At 50.4% G+C, this 15,969-nt stretch overlaps 2 protein-coding genes across 2 annotated transcripts in view; both read left to right on the forward strand.

The window, feature by feature from the left end:
* Positions 1–15,969, forward strand: part of LOC131588455 (zinc finger protein 729-like) — a gene marked incomplete at its 5' end in the record, with an annotated part of 206,536 nt that overhangs the window by 11,485 nt on the left and 179,082 nt on the right.
* LOC131588574 (serine/threonine-protein kinase PAK 1-like) lies at positions 3,521–9,870 on the forward strand. Its single transcript, XM_058857524.1, has 8 exons — positions 3,521–3,770; positions 4,467–4,515; positions 4,894–5,006; positions 5,599–5,716; positions 6,402–6,501; positions 6,966–7,162; positions 8,513–8,650; positions 9,768–9,870. Exons 1-8 carry the CDS (start codon positions 3,712–3,714, stop codon positions 9,849–9,851), a joined length of 858 nt encoding a protein of 285 aa, XP_058713507.1. The 5' UTR covers positions 3,521–3,711; the 3' UTR covers positions 9,852–9,870.

A 15,969-nucleotide genomic window follows, 5' to 3' on the forward strand; every position in this document is an offset into this window, starting at 1 on the left:
CAAGGGATGAGCTCACCCAGGAAGCCCCTGCAGAGCCAGGATGGAGCTGTGGGACAGGGCTGGCTGTCAGTCACTATGGAGAGACAAGCAGGACACGGCAGAAGGGGAGGGAGGCCCTTGAGAAATGCCCCACATTTCCTGTCAGCTGCCCAAGAGTCTGTTGGAGATTCAGTGCCAGATGGGCCCTGATTGCACTGCCAGGGTCACTTTGGAATCTGTGCTTCCCCACGGGCAGAGAACAAGGCAGGAGAGCAGCAGCACAGTGCTTTGGGAACGTGGGAGCCCATCAGTCTTTGAGTCTTGGCCCACAAATGTTGTATGAGAAGTTGAAGCCCATCTTCTCTTGCTTTCTCTGCAGGTCCTTCCAGAGAAAGAGCAGGAGCAGATTGTTTTATCAGGGAGGCCGTGCCAGACTGAGGGAGAGCTGTTCCCAGCCCAAGAGCAGGAAGAGCAGCTGGGGCAGCAGGTGGAAGAGCCACTGGAGAATGGCCAGGTAAGCCTGACTCAGCAGGGGACAGAGTGAAGGGCAGGAAGAGGGGCATAAAACGCAGCTCTTGGGACTGAGCAGGCCACGAGTGCCAGAGGCCCTGAAAGCAAAGAGCCTCTGCAGAGATCAGCAGCGGGACAGGAGGTTACAGTGGAAGCAGAGGTGGGTAGGGAAGCAGAAAGAAGTGACTGAATGAGTGTGATTTTGAGGCTGAAACTGAGGAAGAAGCTGAGCCTGATGGCAGCTCCCAGGCACTTGCTCTCCATTTGTGTGTGCAGAACATCAAGGCAGAGCCCCAAGCAGAGCTGCCCGAAGCTCAGAGGGCCATCATGGCAGTGAAGAGGAGGCACGAGGAAGACAGGAGAAGCATCCAGGAGGAGATGAATCTCCATTGGCAGAGAGGCAGTCAACAAAACCAGGTGAGTGAAAGAGTGGCAGACACTCCACTCACAGAAATTCCTCTCTGTCGTTCTTCACAGGCCTCCGATGAGAAGCTGCTGGCAGAGCTGCAGGAAACTGAGGCTAGGATCAGGGCACGGGAGAAGAGGCTGGAGGAAGAAAGGAAAATCATCCAAGAGAAATTTCATCTCCTCGTTCAGAAGCAAGAGGCTCTAGAAAATCGAGTGAGTGAAAGAGCGATAGGCACAGCAGTCACTGCAGTCTGGTGCTTTCTGCCCTTCTTGCCTTTCCTCTGCAGAGCAGCAGGGGGGTGGGCTGATGCCTCTCAGTGCCATCCTGCTGTAGTGTCTATCCCAGCTGCTTGGAAGGACATTTCCTGCTGTGCTCAATCTCAGCTGCTACCCTGGACAGTGGGACCAGTCATTCACCCCTTTTGCCAGCACTCATCTCAAGGGATTCCTGCTGGCCTGCTCCTGCTCTCCTTGTTTCTTCAGGGCTTTTTGCAAGTGAACAGAGTCCCCCAGATAGATTTGGAATACAAGCTGCAAGCTGTCTGTATCCCTTGGTGAATCTGCTGCTGTCCTGCTCTTTCCCTTTGCTCACAGTCAATGAGCCTTGGCACACAGGGACAAGCTGTGGTCTCTGACTGCTTTGTTCTGTTTGACTTGAGGTGGACGTGTTGATATCTCACCTGGCAGCCTGCGAAGGCTTCCAGCAAATGCCTGGTGATGAAGAGCCCCAAGGTCGGCGGGAGGCACAGGTACTGTCCCAAGCACCAGTGCTGCAGGCTGAGCACCTTCTGAAGATGGTGCAGGAAAAGAGGACTGAGGGGGAGGAGCTCCAACATTAGAACAAGGAGCTGCAAATGTGTCTGCAGCCCTTGGAGGGGGAAAGGGATCCTTGGGAGGAAGTGGAATGGTCGTTGTTGCAGTCATCCTTCAGAAAATCCAGGAAAATGGAAAATGAAACTGGCCATGAACTTGATTAAAACCAACCTTGGGTTTTGACCATTTGGTTTCAGAAGCAGGCATTCAAAATAATCCAGTTGATGAGCTTTGCATGTGGCTAACAGCAACTTCCTAAGGGCTTGCATTTGAAAAGGGAACTCGGGGTAATCTCTGCCAGCCAGCTTTCTGACACAAACTCCTTTCTTCTCTCAGATCTACACAGGCTCTTCCATTGAATCTGCTGCAGCAGCAGCAGCAGCAGCAGCAGCAGCATCTAAAGGAGCCTTTGTTCCCCAAGCTGAGCAGTGGAGCCCGGGCAGTTTCTCCATTTCCAGCAGTGACACATCTGCTGCTCAGCTACAGGAGAGCCAGGGAGACTTCCTGGAGCAGCTGAGTACGTCTGGTGTATTTCTTGTCTGAGGGACAGTGTATTGTGTGCACGTGCCAGCAGAGCTGGAGCAAATGATCCTCCTCACTTTGGTGTCCCAGAGACATTTAGGACTCCCCACAGGAACTGCTGTGCTCTGAGGCAGCGAGAGAGCGCTCTGGGTGTTCCTGCTGCCTCTGAGGGCAGCTTGGACTGGCTCGGCTTTGCCTGGGATTCCCTTGCCACTAAAGGCAGAAGCAGGAATTGTTCTTGGATCAGCAGAAGGCTGTGGCCTAGCAAATTATCTATGCAAGTCCTGTGTGCTAGTGGCCAAACTGAACAGAATATTTGATTCCTAAATTCTCCTTAGACTCCAGACTCCCCACCAGTCATCAGAACCAAAAGACTTCAGAGATATTGATTGGTTTGGGGGTTTTGTCTTTTTGTTGTGGTTCCGTTTTTAGTTTTCAGTTTTTATCCTTTTTTGGTTTTGGATTTGGGGTTTTTTGGAAGAGTTTGTTTTTCTCCATCCTGGAAGAACTGTTCTGCCCCATGTGTCTTACTGCTGTCATTTTTAGGACTGTTTTTATTGCCTCTACTACATCTACAAGTTTTTTATGAGAATGCTGTATTTTTGTCAGTGAGGACTCCTTTGAAAGAACATCAGGTGACAGCAGAAACAGAGAGCAAGAGATGTTTTCATTGGGCCCACAATGAAGAAACAGATACTTGTATAACAATCTGTAATTAATATCCTAGTTTTATTCTTATAAAGATGTGTCCAAGAGACACATCGACGTGATGTAATCAGATAAAACAGCACTGCAGGCATTTCTCAGGAGCGAGCCTGCAGCCCCTGTGCTGTGTATTCCTCAGATCCATGGCACTTTTCCATACCTGATTCCCAGTCATTCCCATGACTCTTAGAATCCTACCTATTGGCCCAAGCCCTGCTCAGATCAGTCTCTGGGAAAACACATCAAGCCCTTTGTGATTCTGCAGCACAACCCATTTAATCTGCTTCTTGTCCATAACAGCTGCCAGTGCTGTGCTCTCAGAAAAGACCTGGTGGGGCTGAGAAAAGATCCCAGCTGATTTGGTGTCTACTTTCAGCTGCTAGGACAAAAAAGGACCTTGATCTGCACCTGGGTGTGTCTGATCTCCAAGGCAATGCTGTTGTGTCCTGAACAGGGGCCACAGCTTGTCAGGGGCTCAGGCTGGCTGTGTCTTCTTGCCATTGCTTGTCAGTGCTCATGCTTGGCCTTTGCCAGCCTTGTGCTGTGCCCTGCTGTGCTCTCTGCACTTCATTTCCTTCCAAGGACTGGACAAAATCAGTCTCTCTGCTGGCCATTTGTACTGCACAACTGCCTGTCTTGTTGCTGCTGTGGTTGCTGCCCAGCTGACCACAGAGGGTTCAGAGCCCCAGACAGCGGGGCTGCCTTTGGGATCTCCTGCAAGTTAGGATCTCTGCCTGAAAGTGAGCATCTTGCATTTTGTTTCCCTCAGGGAGAATGGTGAACAAGGAAAATCCCGTCACAAAATACATTGAACTGGAAAGTCTTGGCAGCGGGTGAGTCCAACCACAGTTACTTCTACACAGCCATGGGCCAGGTGTTTCACTGGTGGAATATCCATCAAGTGGGAAGTCAGACAAGTTGTCCACATGTTTAGACACCTGGCTTAGTCTGCCCCATCTCTCAGTACTGGCCAGAATTTGTCAAGTGTGCTCAGAAGGCATTGTCAAAGACATCTCCATGCTGCCAAGGTCTTGCCTGCAGCAAGGAACAGAACCTGGTAAATCTGCTTGTCTCTCGAGTGTGGGACAGCTCAGGGTTCATTTCCTTCGCATTTTTGGATGTCTCCAAATCATCTGGCCACACTAATGAAAGGAGAAGAATCTTGCTTGCCTGAAAGCACAACCTACCCCCGATGAGAGCTGTCAGATAACAGTTCTCAGGAACATTTCTCTCCAAGAGTTTGCTAAAGGAAATACTCCGTGCTCAGGATTAGAATTGCACAGTTTAGAAGCTGATACCCGAGATAAAGGAATAAGCTGCCTTTTGGAGCTGAGGCAGTAAAGCCCAGTGCTTCAGGAACAGGCTCGGTGCCCATGCACTTGAGGGGAAAATGCATCATCTGCCTTCTGGCAGACCCCTCCTGCAATCTGCAGCTTTTAGGCATTTACAGCAGAGCTCTCCTGTCTGGACTGGCTTTCAGTGCAAGATCTAAATGGCTTCTCCTTTCTTTGCTGCTGTTTTGTTTCTAGGGGTTTTGGAGAGGTTTCCAGAGCACTTGACACTGCCACAGGAGGAGAGGTAAATGTCAACAGCCCCTGCAGCCTCTGCTGCTCTCCAGGCCTTTCCCCACTGCAGACAGCTGTGGCTGGAGCTTTGAGTAGAGCTGTGCTGAAAAGGCACAAGAAGCACAGACTGGTGCCAGCCTGCAAATTGCACTTGGAACAGTCCTTGTGGACAAGACAAATCGCCAGTGGCCACGTGTCCTGTAACTGGCCCCCAAGGGAGCAGAGAAATGGGCTGTTGGAATGTCACTTCCTAATTACTCCAATGATGAGGTCTAATCACAAGGCACTTTGGCACAGCTTGGCTCTGCCATTCCAAAATCACTTGATCCATGTGTGTTGTGGTCTCATGCTACCAATTTCCTCAAATTACTCCTTTTCAATGTCCTTTGAGGTGGCCATAAAGAAAATAAGTGTGCAAGGAGTGAGGAGGAAGATACTAACCATGAATGAAATCAGGATCATGGAGAGTAATAGGAGTCCCAGGGTCGTGAATTACTTAGCCAGGTGAGTGGTCACGGTTCTATCCCTTGAATGTTTGTTTACATACTACAAGCATGAGAGCTTAAAAACCCACTTTGGTCAGTGGCAGGAAATAGAGCTGTTAATTATTATTTCTCTACTTATCTCCAATGGATGGGAAGAGACTGCATTTTGTCTGCATGAATCCACCCTGGCAAATGCAGACTGAAAATTGTTCAAATACCCGCATCAGCCCTATCTTAATAATTCAATACCTTCTAAGTTCATTGCCTCCACAGTTCTTTGGGATTGAGTTTTTCAAGTTTCTTAAATGCTGATGAACCATCCAAGAGAGGATTGCCCTTGCATTGTTGCCCCTCTTTTCCACTGCTGTGCATGCCAGGAAGACTAGGTGCTTATTTCCAGAAATGCCATGCGTGACAGGTTTTTTATCTGGGCTCTTCCTAAACTGCCTTTCTCCTTGAGACAGCACAGACTGCAAACACTGCACAGCCTAGAGGCAATGTCTATTCCTTTTCTTCTGCCCTTGTCTCCAAGGGACCCAGAAACAAGACTCAAGCAAAAAACCAACCTAGCCGTGCATGTTCACCTGCATGGCCTTGTTTCCTTTTTTCAGCTACCTTGTGCATGAGGAACTCTGGCTGGTGATGGAGTACATGGACGGAGGCACTCTGAGAGATCTCATCGACGAGGCTCAAATGTCTGAAGAAGAGATTGCAGCTGTCAGTCGGGAGGTCAGGGATCCCATCTGTGCTTCCAAGGCCTTGAGCTGGATTGTCTGGGAAACAGAGGCTCAGAACGGGAGTGATTTCATGGGCCAGGCTTGGTTTCTGTGTTGCTGCAAGGCTATGGGCAAGCAAGAGCATCTCAAGTGAACTGTCTGCCAGTGCCCCTACACTCACTGGACTCACTTCCTGTACTCTTATCCCCTGCTCTTGTATTCTAGCTCTGTCTCTTGCATTGGCATTTGCAGTTCTCCACCTTGCCTAGCTAAACTTTTGCCTGTCTGCACTACATTCCTTGTGTCTAAAGCAAGGGTGTGGTGGCAGGATTTGAAACAAACGGAAAGAAAAAAAGAGAGACCAATTTCTTTTAGTCCTCAGCTGAAAAGGATAGTAGTGCAGTCCAAATGCTCTTTGCTTCTGAGCACATGCACTGCAGCTGCAGTCACCCTGGCTGGTTTGCAGGGGATAGTCTACAACAGCAGTTGCTGGTGCTCTTTCAAAAGCTGACATGCCTTTCCTGAGAAAGGTGCTGCTCTGCTACTGTTGGAGCAGCAGGCTCTTGCTCTCAATGGCACTGTGTTCTGCCATTCCTCCCCATTCCCCTGCAAAGGGAACCTTCCACAGCTGTTTCCTTCCTTGTGGGATGAACTCACATCACTACTTTTTGCCCCCCTGGTTCTGTTTTCTCTCTCAGTGCCTGCAAGGACTGGATTTTCTTCACTCCAACCATGTGATCCATCGAGATGTGAAGAGCAACAACATCCTTCTCAGAACCGACGGCTCTGTCAAGCTGGGTCAGTGTATTCTTGGTCAGCTTCAGCGTTCCAGGAATGGGGGGTGTGGGGCTGCTTTCAGTGACTGCCAGCTCCCCAAAAATGCTGCTGCTGGCAGTGCAGGGGTCCCCCCTGCTGTGGGCTGAAGGCACAGTTGCAGTGTGCACAGAGCTATGACAAGGAGCCACAAGCAGCCAAGAGTGCTACTGCTCTGTGTGTGTCTGTGTGTGTTCCTGCCAGAGGGAGGGAGCTACAATCTAAACCTTCAGGGGAACAAAAGGCACTGCTGGAGGAAGTGTAAAAAATGGGGGGATGTTTGAAGTAGCCAATTCATATTTCCTTGGCTAAAGCCCCAAGGAAACAGAGCAGGGAGTGTTGTCCAGGAAATTCAACTGCACATTCTCAAACTTCTACAGGGGAATTCTTTGCCTTGGTTTCCTAATTGACAGTATTAAAATTAAAACAGTATTTTGCTTTCTCCTCAGCTGATTTTGGCCTTTCTGTTCAGCTCACCCCTGAGAAAAATCAACGGTGCTCAGTGATCGGGACTCCTTGGTGGATGGCACCTGAAGTGGTGAAGCGTCAACCATACGGCCCCAAAGTGGACGTGTGGTCTTTTGGAATTGTGGCAATTGAAATGGCCGAACAAAAAACTCCTTATGACAGTTTCACTGCTCGATCGGTAAGGAGCAAATACTCTCTGATCCCGCTGTCTTTCTCACCTGTCCCGTGTTCTCTGCTCACTGGACAAAATCCCATGGCCATCTGCTGGAAGTACTTCCACCAAGGCCCCTTCTACAAATGTCCCTGCAGCACATCAGCATCTGCTGTAGCTTTGGTTGCAGCAGTGGGGGAACTCAAGCCTTACCTCGCCCAAACCATCTCCATTCTCAGGCAGCATTTTGCTTTGCCTTAGAAGTCGTTCCAGCTCTTTTGGCTGTGTAGATGGCCCGAAGAATAGGAAACAAGCACCTCAGAGCTGGTGTTATCTTTCCAGAAATGAAGCAAAGAAACTCAAACCGAACCAAGTTTCTAAAACAGTGCTTTTGAGAGAAGAAGTGCACCCCCATTCTTCTCACAGGGAAACTTGCCTGAAACCTGGAGATGAGGCTGTAAAGCCAGAGTCTCTTCTGCTTCTTGTGCAGTGCTGCTGAGACACTCAGTGACCACCTTCTTTCATAACCCAAGCCACTTTCTCCATATCACCAAGCTGGAGCCTGGTGATGGGGAGAGCCTGCCAAAAGCTCCTGTTTGTTTCCTGGCACCTTCTGGGATGGACACAGCGTTAATGCATTGACTTGAGAATTCAACGAGCACAGGGTTACCACAGGGGTGACACTTCTGATTTCACCATGAATATTTTCCTCTTGCCACGTAAGGGAACCTGAAATTTTCAGAGTGCTGAGAGACAGAGCTGCAGGTGGATCCTGTGTGCCCAAACAGGCATTTTCAACCCAATACATTTGTGGAGGCATCTTAATGTGTCTGTGTTGGAAATGAGATTCCAAATGTTTGTTTCCTTCTCTGAGGAACACCTGCTGGATTTCCTTTCTTTTCTTCCAATTACCATCATTGTCAAGAACAGGACAAAAAGCTTGATGAGTTTTCTTTTATGGCAGCTGTGCTTAAGGGACCAACAAGCACTGCAGAGATTCTTTTCATATAAGAATCCTTGGAAATAGTAGAGTTAGTTAGAATAGCAAAATCCCTCTTCCAAAAAGGCTGCCAAGCCGGTGGGAATCCTCAGAGAAGGAAACATGTATTTGCTGATGTAGTTGCCACTAACTAGATCAGGCAATGAAATCAGCTGCCAAGGCAAGATCTGCTGGATGTTGGCAAAGCTGTGGCTTTGGGGCTTGGGTTTTTTCATGATACAGGAAAGTCGTCATCCAAATGATACAGGAAAGTCATCTCTGCCTCTCTGCCAGGGCAAAAACTGCCACTGCAGAGTGGAGCTTAAACAATGGGCTCTGGGAGAACAGTTACAGATGGGAAAGAAGCAGGTGGAGCCTTGTGTTTCCTTTTTCTCCAGGCTAAATACCACATAGCCACAAAAGGGACCCCACAGCTGCGGCAGCCCGACCAATTCTCGCCTTTGCTGCGTGACTTCCTGAGCTGCTGCCTGCAGAAAGGCGAGGCGCAGCGCTGGTCTGCCAAGGAGCTGCTGCAGGTAAAATGCCAAAAGGGCTGCAGGTGAAACAGTGTCCGAGGGATGGGCTCCTCCTCCACTGAAATCCAAGGCATCAGATGAGCCCCCATCCTCCTCACTTCCAATCTTGGTGCTGTTCAGCTGACAACGGGGAGGAATCCTAGACTGGGCTGGGCTGGCAGGGAGTGCTGGGTTTTAGCGCTGGCTAAAATCACCAGGGCACTTACTCATTTCTTGCTGGGAGCTATGGATTAGGAGAAGGGCAAAACAGGCTTCAAACTTAAAAGGAATAACAAATTTTATTATCAGGCCCACAAGAATAAGAAAGGTCTCATCTGTGCAGTGAAAGGGTTCAATCTCACCCAGGTCATGGCAGTCACGGTGTTGGATTTCAGGCTGTGCTGGGCCCCTCTCTCTGCCCGGTAGCCGCTGGGAGGGGAGGCTAGGCCTGGAGCCGTCGCTGCACGCCGGGGAGAGGGTTTAGTGTGGGCAAGATGTCAGCAGCCGTGGCCTGGCCCAGCCTGGGGCCGGGGTCCCGCAGCCTCCATCCCCCGCCCGGGAGCCGCTGGGGTCTGGCCCGGCCTCCCCCAGGAGCACAGGCCGTGGGCGAGCAGGGCCGGCCTCACCAGAGCTCCGTTACCTTCGGGGGCCGGAAGCAAAGAGGGCCAGTTCCTGGGCTGGTGGTTTTCAAAATGTGGATCATCACAGAGGCACATCTCATTTCTAAATGGTGCAAAATGTTGTCAGTTCTCAGAGCTAGCCAGCCATTGGCCTGTCTCAGGCACAGAGGAAGCTCCCAGCAGCTTCTCTCAAAGAAATCACTTCTGTGGGGGGGTTTCTTACTTCTTTCCCTAAATGCCAATTCATCTCAAACTAACACACAGGGACATGGAAAGGTCATCTAGTCTGTGTCCTGCAATGAGCAGGGACATCTTTCAAGAGATCAGGATACTCACACCTCAGATATTTCCAGGGGTGGGCCACCTACCAGCTCTTGGGGCAGCCTGTGCCACTCTTGCCCCATGCTCCTGACCTAATCTGACTCAATCCCTTTTTCATTTAAAAAGTATTCCCCTGCCTTTGAAGCTCTTAGCTTGGAAAATCATGCTTTCTTGTTGTTTTCTTTTCCTTTCTGCAGCATCAATTTATAACATCGGCCATGCCTGGGTCCAGCCTGGCACCACTCATCATGGCAGTGAAGAAGTGGAAGGAGGAGATATGAATGCACCAATCAATTTCAAACTGTTTTTTCCATGCCCAACTTAGAGTAGGACTGTAGAGTAGGATTGTAGAGTAGGACTGTAGAGTAGGATTGTAGTGTAGGATTGTAAAGTAGGACTGCAGTGTAGGATTGTAGTGCAGGATTGTAGAGTAGGATTATAAATAAAGTTACTAATACCTCAACTCCTTTGGAACATTTCTCTCCTTCTGACCCTGTGAGAAAGCTCAACATTTCCTCCTGAATTGTCAGTTTTTTCTTAGAGGTGGAAAGTGACATTGATGGCTTCTTTGGTACAGTTTGTAAGGGGGGAAGGCTCCTCTTCATTCATCCTCTCCAGACCACACTGCCTTTGGAATATGGCCAACTGGCCAAGTTTTGCCCAGCTCTGGCATTTCTATTTGAGGCAGAAACAGCAATGGCATTTGCAGGAAAAACCAAAGGAGGAGCGGTGCAACGCAAACATCCTGTGCAGATGCAGGCTGTGCAGATGCGACTCGAGAACATTTGGGTTCCTGCCACTTGGATTTGTATCCTTAAGTGCAATCTTTTTGGCTGGAGGAGAGTCTGGCTGAAGAGAGAAAGCAGAAAGAGCAGTGAGGATGCTGTGCAAGGTCTCCTGTGGTGCAGAGCTGTCAGCGACTGTGAGGTGAGAGCGGGCCCGGCCTTGGCCAGGCTGGAGCCCCAGCAGAGCCCTGGCAGAGCCCGGAGAAGCCTGAGCCTCGGCAGAGGCAGGCTGGAAGGAGGCCCTTGGAGCTGCAAGAGGCAGCAGCCTGGCCCTGGCTGCCTCTTGCTGGCACCAGGCAAATCCTCCGCTCTCAGAGCCAAGCTGGCAGCTGGCTGCTCCTGAGGGGAAGCGGCGCCGTGCTGGGCACAGCACACACTGGTGCCATGGGCTGTCTGGAGTCTGCACAGGAGGAGAGAAAGGCAAAGAGCAGCCCAGGGCTGGTGCCCTGCCTGACCATTCCTGCTCTTCTGCCGCCTGCCCTGGAACTCCTGGCAATGGTCAGCAGTGTGTGCAGCACTCTGGGCACAGGGGGAGGGAGCCGGGCTGCTCTGCAGGCTCCAGCACAGGGCAGTGTCCTTCAGGCACGGCATTTCTGCCAGGGGAACCCAGGCCAGCGTGAGGCAGTGACAGCAAGTCAGGGCACATCTGCACGAGCCAGTGCCTCACACAGCTCTGGGACCAAGCGCCTGCAATCCTGGAGCTCTGCACTGAGCCAGAGCAAAGGTGTGAAATGCAGAGGGTTTTGCAGAAATATTCAGGGGCACCAGGCCAGCCTGCTTTGTGCTCTCTGGGGCACAGCAAGCACTGTGCAATGCAGCTCGGAGCTGCTGGCAGAGAGGGACTATGGGCATGTGCCTGAGGCTTGTTCTTGAGTAGTGATTTGGGAGGGAGCAGAAGGGTCTCAGTAGACAATTTGTGTTTTCTTCATTAATTGCTGAATGAGAGACACAATGTGGCTTCACACAGCAACAGCACTTGCAGAACTTATTGACTATAAGTTTGTGTTGAATTCCCAGAAAAGGAAGGAGAGGTGTTGATGTGTAACAAATAGGGCTTTTGAATTCAGTTAGCTTCTGAGCCTTCATCCAAAATGACCACCAGGAGGCTGACGACCACCTCATGCAGAGCCCTGCTACAAGGGCTTCCATAATCACGGAATTAGAAAATATGAAGCTTAGGAAAGTAGAATGTGCCCATTAAGTTAAAAAAGTTTAAAAGCTTCTCCTGTGCAAAGAATGGATGAATGAGTTTGTGGTGGAGCTTTCCCCCTCACTCCTGGTATTGAAGAAACAAATCCCTGCTCTGTAGGCCCTACACGATGGAGTACTGATTTCTTGACTACTTTTTGTGCATCATAATCACACTATGCTTTTCATTTTCTTCTTAGAACCTTCTAAGCATAAAGTAAGACAGTGAGTTGTGTATTGACAAGGCTGAAAAAAATTTCCAAATGCCATCCTGGGAAAGGAAAGGACACGAAACAGCGCTGGGGAAGAGCGTCCCTCGCACAGCCCTCAGAGCTGCCACCATGCACAAGATGCCGGCCGGGGCTGAGGCGGTGCCACCATGCACAAGATGGCGGCCAGGGCTGAGGCGGTGCCTCTCAGAGCGCTCTGCAGCCTCTGCCAGCCCAGCCCCAGCCCCGGAGCAGCGCAGGGCGGGCAGAGCCCCCTTCCAGCCGTCTGCTTCAATGGACATTGACAGACACCCGGGCCACGGACACAGGCTGACACCTTTGCTCTGTGCACACAAACACGTACCAGACACTTGGGAACCTCGGCTGGCAGCATTTGCAGGGGAAAATACAAAGAAACTCCAGGGTTTGAATGTTTTCAAATAGAATATTTCATTTGCCAGTAAAAGGACCAAAAGCAGAAAGGGGCATCCCAGCCTGTTTCTTCCATGCAGGAATAGTGTCACAGTGACTGTGAGCTGATGAAGATGGAGATGGGATTTAATCCAAAGCAGATTGTGCAGTGGGTGCTCACCTGTGATATGTATCCCTCACAGTACCTATTTATTTGGAACACTAGGAAGATTATGAGCCTGGGCAAGATATTAACCCTTTCAATACACAGATGAGACCTACAAACCTTGTTCCTCTCTCCAGGGACAGAAAACGACAGAGTAACAACACGCAATAAAACAATATAAAAACATCAAAGTCAGTAAAAAAAGTCAAATCTCAGATAGAAGAAAAAATGAAAAAATGACAATTGAATCTAAAATATTCTTAGTAAAGCCATAGAAATAAACAATGATATACTAAAATATCTCCTTTAATTCATTAATAAAGTATAAAAAAAATTCAAACTGTAAATCTAAACAAAAGCATCCATTAAAGGAACCAAACAAATGTTAAAGTAACTGTAATCCCATAAAAAGTTTGAACAGAATAATAAATAAAAACAATAAAATGCTCTTTACCCTCAGGGAGAGAAGAAGAAAACTTCTGTTCCCAGAGATGATCACAAAAACAAATGAAGAAAACTTCTGCCTTCAAACAAATCATCCTTAAAATAACACCCCATGAATTCATAACCCATAGACACACCTCTAGGAGGGCTGTAAAAATGAGAAAAATGTCACGATAGCAAAATTTCTTCCCTGGAGGCTGCTATTTATAAAAATAAAAAACCACAAAAAACCTGTTCCTTGTAAAAAAGTCTCCATGACATAAAATCTAATAAAAACTATTGCATAATTAATATTGTTTTAAAATCACAAGTTTTATCTCGACAATGTCAGATAAAACAAAAAAAAGTTATTCAGGGGGAGGAAAGGTGTTCTGAAAGTTTAATTCTGGTTTCTTATTCTTGTACTCCAGTTAATAAAGTTTCTTTATTCCTTCTAAGTTTTAAGCCTGTTTTGCTCTTCTCCTAATCCATATCTCACAGACAGAAATGAGTAAGTGCCCTGGAGATTTCAGCCAGCGCTAAACCCACCACATTATTTAGTGCTTTAGCCAAAAAACTCAAATTAGCGAATCTAAGGCACTGCACCAGGCTGAAGCTGAGGATCCCCAGCCAAGCTCAGAGGGAGGAGAACACAGCATTTGTGGGATCCTTTCCAGTCTGACTTGCTTTAGCTGCACCCTGGGGGAGGAGAGAGCAGGAGAAGGGTTGGCTGAGTCCTCTCCCCTCTGCCTTGCCCTTCTCTGCTAGATCCTCAGTTCATCCCACACCCACCCCAAGACTCCATCCCCATCCTGCTGGTGCTGACGGGATTAAAGGAGATAAAGAGGAGATAAAAAGATAGAGAGGAGAGAAAAAGAGAAGTTTAAATGCAGTTTAAATATGAAAGAAATGCATATGTTAGCGACTGCTGAGAGTTCAAAGGGAGCTGAAGGGTTTGGGAAGGGACAGGAGCCCGTGAAGGGCTCAGGAGCTGCTGCTGCTGCCGGGAGGGAGGAAATGCACCAATGGCTCCCAGCAGAGTCTGTGCTTTGAGGCTCTTTCCCAAACAGCTGCAGGAGGGAAAGCAGCTGAGTTTGGAGGAAGAGTTTTCTGCTGAGGTTTCCTGTTTGGAGCTGTCACAAGCTTGAGCTGCTCAAGGGAAAGGCGGCTCTGCTTCCAGCAGGGCCCAACTGCACGGGAGCACAACTTGGTTCCCTGGCCCTGAGCCAACGGGCAGCAGCAGCTTCTGTTCCCTCCTGGCTCTTGTGTCATTTCCAGCAGCACAAGACACACCAAGAAAAGCTCCTCCAGAACATGCCATGATCAACACAACCTGATTTCATTGCATGAAGGAGCTCTGACAGTCCCACGGGCTCAGGTTTGTTTGTCAGTCAACAGAGCAGGGAAAAGCACAGACACATTCCCTGCACAGGGAATTCACAGGAGGAAAGTGCAGCACTGGAGGATGTGCTTGGATACAACGTTCCCACGGCAGTTTTGGGGATAAAATCGTCAGGAGAGAGAAAAGAAAAAGTCCTACCAAGGGTGGGCTGGGGAGGGCTGGTGCTTCCCGGGAGGCTTCCAAAGCTCAAGAGGACAAAGCCCAGACCTTGTCCAAGCTCCGAGCTGGGTCTGAGCCAGAAACCAGGGGGTGGCAGAGCCATTGCTGCTGAAGGGCTTCAGATTGCCAAAGCTAAAGTGTCCACTATCAAGGAACAACTTGAGGTTACGGAATTCCCAGTGCCCACGTTCCATCCCCTCATTTCAAGCTGAAAGCAGAGCTCCACTTGTGACTCTGCTTTTTAATAATGAATGTAAAAATTCAACAAAATTCCCTTAGAAAGACCCCATGAAGATTCACACTGTGAGAGCTCACTCGAGACAGCCCCAACTCCTGCCCTGGTTCAGTCCTCGTCAAGCCCACTGTGCTTTCCAGCTGCTTTGCTCCAGTTCCTCCCAAATCACCATGAATTCCACTGAACTGAAACAAATCCAAGTCCTCGTTGGTCGGGACAAGGGCAGGGAGAGGTCCCTCCAAACCTCCCTGGGAATCACCCCAGAGCCCTCAGCCTTCCTTGTGCCCATCCCTGAGACCTCCTAGTGGCTCCCGTGGCTCTCCCAGTCCATCCCAGCCTCTCCCAGTCCATCCCCCTCACCCCAAATGCCCCCCTGGTCCATCTCGCCTCTCGTTAAGTCCCTCGCCTCTCAGCCAATCAGAGCGCGTCTCTCTGATGACTCATCAGTTGCCGGGCAGATCCACAGAGCCGAGAGCCCCGCGCTGGACTCGGCCTCCCAGTGCCGCGCACTTCATTCCCAGTCCCAACCAGTGCCACCACAGTCCCGCCCAGTGCCACCATAGTCCCGCCCAGTGCCACCACAGTCCCGCCCAGTGCCACCACAGTCCCGCCCAGTGCCACCACAGTCCCTCCCAGTCCCACCACAGTCCTTCCCAGTCCCACCACAGTCCCGCCCAGAGGCCCCAGAGTCACTCCCATTACTTTTTAGCCCATTCCCATTCTATTCCGAGTTCATTCTCACTTCACTCCCAGACCTACACACTCTCTTCCAGTGTCCCAGTATCTGCTCTCATCTCTTTCAGTGCCACCCCAGGCCCTCCCAGTCCATTCCCAGTCCCTCACAATGCCACACCACTCCTCACCCATCTCTCCCAGTTCCCCTCCAGCTGATCCCAGTTTGTCTCTGCTCTCTCCCAGTGCCCCCACCGTGTCCATCTTGCTGGTGCCCTCGAGCTCCCAGCCCGGCCCCGGCCGCCTGCTCTGCTCCCTGATGGATTTCTCCCCTGCCCACATCCAGCTGAGCTGCTCCCAGGGCCAGCAGCAGCTCTCGGGCCACGTGCTGGCCACTGCCGTGCTCCCCAGCGGGGACTGGAGCCAGCAGCTCCTGGTGCTGCTGGAAACCGCCCCCGGCAATGCGGGCTCAGCTCCAGCTGCCAGGTGGAGCACGTCAGCCTGGAGCACCCCCTGAGCCGGCACTGGGGCACGGCCCGGCCCCCACAGCGCCGGGGGCAGCGGGGGAGGCACTGGGGGGGCCCAGAGGGGGATTGGGGTGTGCTGGGAGGAACTGGGAGGGAGTTTGAGATAGACTGGTTTAAACTGGGGAAGGGATTGAGGTGCTTAGGATGGCGGGGAAGGGGTTTGAAGGATGTTGGGGAGGGTGGGATGAGGTTCTGGGGGTCCTGGTGGACCCTGGGAGGGAG

This window comes from Poecile atricapillus, chromosome 26 (assembly GCF_030490865.1).
Source record: "Poecile atricapillus isolate bPoeAtr1 chromosome 26, bPoeAtr1.hap1, whole genome shotgun sequence".
In the NCBI taxonomy this organism is placed as follows: Eukaryota; Metazoa; Chordata; class Aves; order Passeriformes; family Paridae; genus Poecile; species Poecile atricapillus.